This window comes from Mesitornis unicolor, unplaced genomic scaffold, assembly GCF_000695765.1.
Source record: "Mesitornis unicolor isolate BGI_N332 unplaced genomic scaffold, ASM69576v1 scaffold29255, whole genome shotgun sequence".
NCBI lineage: Eukaryota > Metazoa > Chordata > Aves > Mesitornithiformes > Mesitornithidae > Mesitornis > Mesitornis unicolor.
In genome coordinates, this window is record NW_010184023.1 from 5,560 (window position 1) to 13,397 (window position 7,838).

The following is a 7,838-nucleotide window of genomic DNA, read 5'->3' on the forward strand; positions in this document are numbered from 1 at the left end:
AAAGGTCACTTTTAACAGGCTTTTATCCTTTTTCTTGAAGTTACAAAGAACAGGTAAGGGAGAGCTGATCTCTCTTCTCTGCCTTTGCTTCCAGGCCTTGTGAGAAGTCCTGAAGCTGTGTAGTGAGAGCTCTTAGTGCCTTTTTGGGGGAAGGTGGGACATTCATCTTTCACCTAGGTTTCTTTTATTTAGACTTGGAGCCTTTCATCACAGGTAATCTTTTGAAAAATATTACCAGAGTCTGCCCTCTTTTCTGCACTGCTTGACTTCCTTCACCACTGATGTTTCCACTTTCAGGTGACTGTGCTGCTGAATTTGGCTTCCTGCATATGCGGGCCATGAGGCTCAGCACAGTGCTGGGGTTCTCCAGAAGCCGAGTCTTGGTCCCTGTGATTCCCTCATTGTGCTGCTGGGCATGGACAGCATCCCCAGCCATAGTGGCTCCGTCTGGCTGCAAGCCCCAAGTTATGTCCTGAGGAGAGGGAGAATCTGGGGAATGGTTTGAAGGCAAGAGGTGACAGTAGTTTCCCAGGCCTCCTGCTCATCACAGGTGACTGGATGTGTAGTGGACCACAGCCGTAGCCTAGGCTTTCATTTGAAGATGATACTGCGACCATATTTTTAGGCATTGTTGTTTCAAGGACTGAAAGGCTTCAGGGTGACATGGGCTGCTGTCTTCCTCACTGTTGTGATGAAGCAGCAACTTAAAGACAGGGATTTGTGGCACAGTTCAGTGCTGATCTCCCGTTGTTGAGTACAGCAGAGCTGTCTGTTGGGCAGCTCCTCTGCAGAGAGCCGTGCCTTGGGGTGAGCTGCACTGGCCTCCTGCCTTTCCACCATCTATCCGGCTTGGCTCTCTGTCCTGTTCCCTATTCCCTGGGTTACTGCCACAGTGAGGGGTGTTTGGGTGTAATTTGCACCAAAATACACAGCGCTATTAATATCACTGGGGTGGAAAATACAAGTGTGTCATGCTGGCTGTAAACAGCCAACTTGGAGACAAGAAGCAGCCTTGAGCTGCACATCCCACAGTGCACGCACGGCCTGTTTACAGCGTCTGAAGAATGCAGCACTGTTGTTAGCCCAACACCGTGACCAGCCCAGGGAATTTTTCAGTAGCTAACCTGGTGCAGCCGAAATGGAGAGGCTTATTCCTTCTACTCTGGACCAGGCAAAGCACAGGGAAGATGAGTCTAAACCAAGCTAAGCGCCATTTGGTCTGTTGTTGCTGCTTTAATGGTTATGCACTTGCTCTCTTTGTTAAAAGCATCATATTTGCAGTAATTAGTAAGAAGAAGGGTCGTGTGAGACGTATTTTATGCTTTTGTCTTTCTCCCTTTCCTGGCAGGTATTTACTCTACTTCATTTCTCTTGGAAATCTGGCAGGATTGAAGCACATGAAATGTATGTGTCAAAAGCCAATAGCTCCCTAACAGGAAATATGCTTCATATTAGAGGATTCATTCTCTCTTGCCAAATAAAACAAGAAAATATTTTCTTCTTTATGTGACTTGAATTTCCAAGCTCAAGCTCGCTAACCTAGTGGGAATCATTGAATTTGCTCTGAAACTGCAGGGCTAATGCAGAGGCTGGTTTATCTTTCAGCCCCTTCCTGGAGAGGCGTCTCTTGCAGCAGTGATGGGTGAGAGAGAGCAGAAAGCAAGGACTGGCTTAAGGTCTGGTTAAGGCACTGTGTGGAGATCAAAGTTTCATTCTCTGGCTTGGTCTCTTCCTTTCTTTTTTGGGTTTTGTTTGTTTATTTGTTTGTTTTTTTTCCCAGGGTTCTGTTTTACATCAGATACCAGAAGGCATTGGGGTGCTCAAATGTGCTCCACGGGAGTTAGACACCTCAGCATTTCTGAGAGTTTAAGCCTTGATTTGTCTGTGAAACGTTTTGTTCTCCTGGGGACAGCTAACAGCATGCCCAGGATATGGGCAAGTAGCAGAGACATGCAGCATTTCACCAGCAGCTCAAGTGAAAGAGGTGGGAAGCTGAGATGCAAGGTGGGCAGTGGGTGTCTGTGTCTCCCTGTCCCCTCTGCCTCAAACACTTCAGGGTGCACCAGCATCTCTCCAGGCTCTGACCTGTCCTGGTGGAGATACAGGTGGCATCCCATTTCACTGCACAGTCGTAGATGCGTTGTAGTCTTTCATGCTCCTGCTTGTAAGCTGTAGCAAGGTAACTCAAAGTAATCTGTCGTGGGAGGAAATCTCTTTATGTTGAAGCCAGTAAATTATTTTAGAAACATTTACATACTGCAAACATAGTTTTCTGCCTCTGAAATTGATGTTTAAGGCATAACTTTTTGCCAAGTTGGCTCGTCTGGGATAGCAGATGTTTCTGCTTTTCCTCTCTCGCCCCAACCTATAGCGGTGTTGCTGGTAGCTCAGAGCTGGAACTCGTCTGTTGTGCTGAAGCAAGGAAACCCCCTTGCAGAGCGTGCCTCCTTCCCACGTCCTCACCCGCTGCCCCAAGGAAGAGCCATGGGGCTGCACGTGTCCTGTGTGGGGCAGACACTTCGCTCCACAGGTCACCACCGCACATTTTCCAAGCGGCATCTGCACTTTCCCCAGCAGTGGCAGCTCTGCCTCTCACCTCACAGCTTGTAGAACAAATGGTAGATCAAAGCAGGGTTATGGGCATGGGAGGCGGCTGCCATCGATGTGGAAGGCAGGAGCTGCCACCACACGGTGTAGGTGGATGTAGAGAGGTGCCGCTGTCACAGACTCTGCGATGCAGCGCAGGGAAAGCAGGTTCCTTTCTTGCAGTATCCTAAATAAAGCAAGTTTCTTACGTGCGCTGCTGGAGTCCAGTGTGTGCCATACGGGGGTTGTTGAGTCAGACATTGGCTGCAGAAGGGTTGCCTGCCTGTTCCAGCTCTGGAAGCCGCAGTGCAGTGGTGCTACAGAGCCCGACCTGAAATGCTAAGATGGGGAACCCCTTCCTATTCAAAGATCTGGAGGAATTTCTAGAGCTTTTTGAGGAGAAAAAAAGCCTTTTCTTTTAGTGACTTTCCTTGTCTGTTTTTGGAACAATCAGTAAATGGGAGCAAGACATGCACCTTTCCATTACAACGACTATTCCTTGTTGCAGCCACTGCTCACTTGTCCGTCTCAGAGCAAGTGTCTGCTTGGCAAGAGACAAGTAGCTGGTAGGGAGACAGGAGAAATAGGTCAATGTGAACCTATGTCTCTAATTAATTAGAGGCATGGGGGCTAGGACAGGGCCCTGTTCCTTGTTCTGCAGTCATTTGACTGACCTTGGGCAAGATGCTCTGGGTCTCCCTTGGCCCTGGTGGAGGGTGTGCTGGCCTCGTACCAAGTGCTCTGAGCTGAGGTGCTGGGCGATGGCTCTGAGTGGTGGAGCTGGGTCTGGTGCTGAAATAAAAACTGTGATTTGGCAAATAATGTCTTTGAGCTTCTGCATCTGTCAGATGCCAGTGTGGAGGAGAGGGTTTTCCGTGGGTCCAAAGAGGATGTGACTGGATAATTTGGGGACTAGGAGAGTGTGGGTGCTAAGCAGGTGCAAATGATGAGGTGGTGGCGATCCTTCTTCCCCTGGGGGACACCAGTGCCACACTGTTAATTGGAGGTGTGTGTTTCTGGTAACATGGAGAGCTGCTGAAGGGGCCTATTCGTGCTGCATATTTGGGAAATGCTGGATGCACTTCGATATGTTTAAAAGTCCCTAAATGTCTTTAATCAATGCAACCTAAGTTGTCAAAGCTAAGACTTATGCAGAGTGAGTGGCCTGGAGCTATTTCTGTTTTGTTGCTCTGTGTGTAGCGTTGCCTCCAAGACTTTGCTGTTGCCGTTTACTTTCTGGGAACGGTATGTCTCAAACAATGAATTGTCTCCCCAGGGCCCCAAGAAATTTCTTATTTCTATCTCCAGGAAAATAAAAATGTATTAGCTCCAAAACAGACCAGAGTGTAGCAGTACTTTTCCACCAGGAGAATTTTTCTCTCTTACCAATGTGGCTTTTTTATGGAGTGAATAAATGCATTTATAATAACCCTGAGGGTGTGATTTAGGCTACTGTTCGCTGAAGCAACTACCCACAGAGTTGCGTAACCTGCAAAAAGATGGATTATAATAACGTGGTTTAGTTCACATCAGACATTTCTTTACTGTCCTTTTGATGCCCCTGGCAGAGTGGGTTTCAAATAGCAACTCAGTTCCCGGAGGAGGGAGAGCATCTTGCTTTGATTTCACCCCAAGTTATTTAGCATAAGTGCAGTGTGAGGTTCTATGAAATCTAGGAAGATAAGGTAGGGGTTTTTATTTCTTTCCTTTGATGTGAACTCTCCTGCAGCAGAGGCGCCCACCAACAGCAATCAGCACCTGCTCTTACTGCATTTGTGTGTTAAAGGTGTTACAGAGGGTGTCCTGCTTCTGCTGACTTCCCAGTGCTCTCTTTGAGCCCCTTGCATTCCCTTGCCCCCCCTGGGATTGTCAGAGACCCACCCCAGCTGATGCTGTGCCTTTGGCTTTCTCTGCATCCCATCAACCTCCCTCCACAGTTGTCCCCTTCGAGTTTTGCTGGTGGGCAACTCTGAGAAAGGGCTGGTGCTACAATGCAGCCAGTGGTGCTTGCTTCTGTTCCTCATGCTGCCTTTGCTCTGCTCTAGTGTCCAGAACCAGGTGGACGAAGTCATCGATGTTATGCAGGAGAACATCACGAAGGTGATTGAAAGAGGCGAGCGGCTGGATGACCTGCAGGATAAATCAGGTGCGATGCTAAATGCAGCTCTGCTGGCCTTTACCCAGTATCTCTTCCCTGTTGCTGGGCCAGGTGACCTGGTTTCAGTTCAGAAAGTGTCTCATGACAGACCTGGGCTTATATTTCTGTCCTTTGGAGTGGTGTTTCTCAGTCTTGGGCTGCAGATCTGACTTTCTGTTGGCTTTCTCCTCTTTCCACCTTTGCCTTCTGCTGCTCTGCACAGAGGCATTAGTTTGGAGGCACTTGGGTGCTGTGACCTAAGGGCATGGGTGCTGGGATCTAGTTGGTCCTTCAAGCTAAGGTAGATTGCTCTGTCTCCCAAGAGCCCTGAGCACTTCAGCTGTCCCCTCTCTTGCTGGCTTGCGGAGTGAATTCCTGTCCTCAGGGGGCACCCAGTACAAAGGGGGCTCAGTGGGACTCTCAGGTCTGTGTGTGCTCTGCTGAAAGGCGTCACATTGGCATCTGCTGTGGCTTTGGTGAACCACGCTGTGGTTGGGTCTTTTCCCCTAATGCAGAGTTTAAAACTCAGTGGAGTTAGTAGAACAAGTGGAAGATCTGACTGTGTCCATGCTGCTGAATCTCTTCTTTTCTTTCCTTCAACAGAAAGTTTATCAGACAATGCAACAGCTTTTAGCAACAGAGCCAAGCAGCTTCGGAGACAGATGTGGTGGCGAGGCTGCAAGGTGAGCAAGAACAGGAACAGACAGGAGTGGGTTTGTGGAGGGGTAGATACCTGCCCTCCCCTGAGAGGAGTTGGAGAAGCTCTGCTTTCTAGCTGAAAAGATGCTAGAAGGCAAAGGCCTCCTTCCAGCATCCCATGTAACGTGCCTCTGTGCTCCTCTTGCAGATGAAGGCAATCATAGCACTGGTGGCAGTCATCCTCCTGCTTGTGATCATTGGTGAGTAGCTCCAGGTCACGCCAGCCATGCGTGGCACTGAAATATTCATGGAACTCCAGACTGGGAGTGACACCCTGCTGCTGGTGTCCCTGGGGAAGAGCACCTCAGCCACTCCCTTGAGCCCCGCTCTGCCTTAACCTATCATAAGTGGTGCCTGTAGCCCACACCATGCCCTTGTTCTACAAAGTTTAAACGTGTGTACAGAAGGAGCAGGCTCAACCCGAGTCCCACTGACTGTTGCCAAAGAAAGCCAACATTGTCCTGATAACGTTGTACTGATCCAGGGTTGGCAGCGACTGATCCTGAGGCGAGTGGGAGTATGTGAAAGAGTTTCAGGCTGGAGCAATGTCTCCCAAAGGCCTCTCCACATAGATCAACCATCCTGCAGTGGGTCTGATCCCTGCAAATGCTCTTCCCTTTGCCATTGGTCCTTTCCCCTGCCCTCTGGCCTTCCTGGTCTTTCTGGAGCTTCCCAGAGCAGAGATGTCACTGCTTTTCCTACCAAACAGGTAATAATGACCAGAGCATGTTTCTTCCAGCCAGGAGAAGTAATTCAGCCCTCTGCCTGCAGAGTGATGTGTTCCAGGCATCCAAGCAGACCAGTACAGCAGTGCAGCTCCTCCATGCCACTGTGTCTGGAGGGTTGACCACGGCCAGGGACGGCTCTGTAACAGTTCTCATTACTTTGGCAAAACCCTCACGGCCTGTTGTCCTGCGGGGACACAGCTTGCAGCGGGAGGGGCAGAGCTGGCAGCAGGGTGGGAACATTGGCGAGAGAGAGAGACTGATGGAAAATCCCATCTGGTTTAATTTTGAGAAGCTGGAAGGAGATGAAGGAGGCAGGAAGTGTTGTCTAGCGTGTGTGCGGGCAGCCGATTGCATTCGCTTGAGCTTGGAAACACTTTCCCTTGCAGCTGCTTGGTGTTTGTCACTGCAGAAACAGGGGGGGATCGCTCTGGTGGGGATAGGTGTTGCACGCAAAGGTGTGCAGCTGAGAGCTTGTGTCTTTGTGTTTTCCAGTACCCATAGTCCTGAAGTACCACACCTGACAAGGCAGCTGGAGGCTTCGGTGGAGCTGGCTCTGGGATAACCAAACTGCTGTGTAATTTAAGTGAGATATCTGTATATATCTTTGAAGTTGTTTTTCTCCAAGGAGCGAGGAGGTGGTGGCAAGTAGCCAGTTCTAACAGAGCATTTTAAGAACTGCCAAGAGACCTCTTATTTTTTTTTTCTTTTGGTCAAGTACCTGCTCCTGCTGTCAGACATTTTTAATAACAGAAGATTCAGTTCCCCAGCCACCTGTTCTGTGGCATTCTGGGTCTCTGGTTTGGAGCTGGCTACTTGCCACTATGGTTTATCTGTACATATGGTTGAATTGTAATATTAATAATAATATCGTCTCAGCAGTTCCCCGCTGCCTGCTGTGGAAGGCAGAGGGGTCTCTGTCCTTTGATCAGAGCAAAGGAGGGGAAAAATCTCTAAAGAGAAACATGCATTATGTTATAGGGAACTGACCCTTCTGTGGAGAACTGCAAGGGTGTTGTTTCTCTCTTGTTCAAATAAAAAGAAAAGGGTGGGGGGGGAGGAAAAAAAAATAATTAGGTTTCACAATCCTGAAGACTTTTTGGTCCTGCCATGGGAATGCACAAGCTCAGTGTTGTCAGTATTGCTGCTTACAGCTGTGACTAAAGACATTCCAGTAAACCTATTTTTGACTGTACATCTGGAGTTCCTGCATGTCTCTATAGAGTTCTGGAGGACATTCAGGGCTCTCTGCTGCCAGGAGTCCCCAGGAAAGGGCTGTTTTAGTGTTTTCTTCACCAGAAGCAAGAAATGTGTGTAAAGCCCAGCTATTAGCCCAATGACACAAGAGATGCAGCAGGAAGACAGCAACTCCCCTGAAACCAGTCCAGGGTGAACAAGCCCACTTCATGTTCAGAGTCCTTCACTTTGATGTAGTGGTTGCAGTCCCAAATGCCAGCACATTTTGCTTCCCTGTGATCTGGTGGGGTGAGGGCTGTTCCCAGACAAACTGGGGTGCTTGGGGATGTGTAGGGGCCCCTGTGCTGGACTAAACAGGAGCTGAGCTCCTCCATCCACAAGAGAGACTGGTGCATTTTGGCTGTCTCCATCCTTGGTCTCAGGTGTCAGTGGCATTTCTGTCTGCCCGTTATTTTTGGGACCCTTGTTCCTTCCAGCCCTGAGCCTGGGACTTC

At 49.1% G+C, this 7,838-nt stretch overlaps 1 protein-coding gene across 1 annotated transcript in view; it reads left to right on the forward strand.

The window, feature by feature from the left end:
* The window catches only part of VAMP4 (vesicle-associated membrane protein 4), a 12,424-nt gene extending 5,231 nt beyond the window's left edge, over positions 1-7,193 (forward strand). The window contains exons 4-7 of the mRNA XM_010184338.1: positions 4,632-4,732; positions 5,327-5,406; positions 5,571-5,622; positions 6,643-7,193. Coding sequence (XP_010182640.1) covers positions 4,632-4,732; positions 5,327-5,406; positions 5,571-5,622; positions 6,643-6,671 — 262 coding nt within the window. The 3' untranslated portion in view covers positions 6,672-7,193. The remainder of the gene's footprint in view (positions 1-4,631; positions 4,733-5,326; positions 5,407-5,570; positions 5,623-6,642) is intronic.
* The last annotated feature ends 645 nt before the right edge of the window (positions 7,194-7,838 follow it).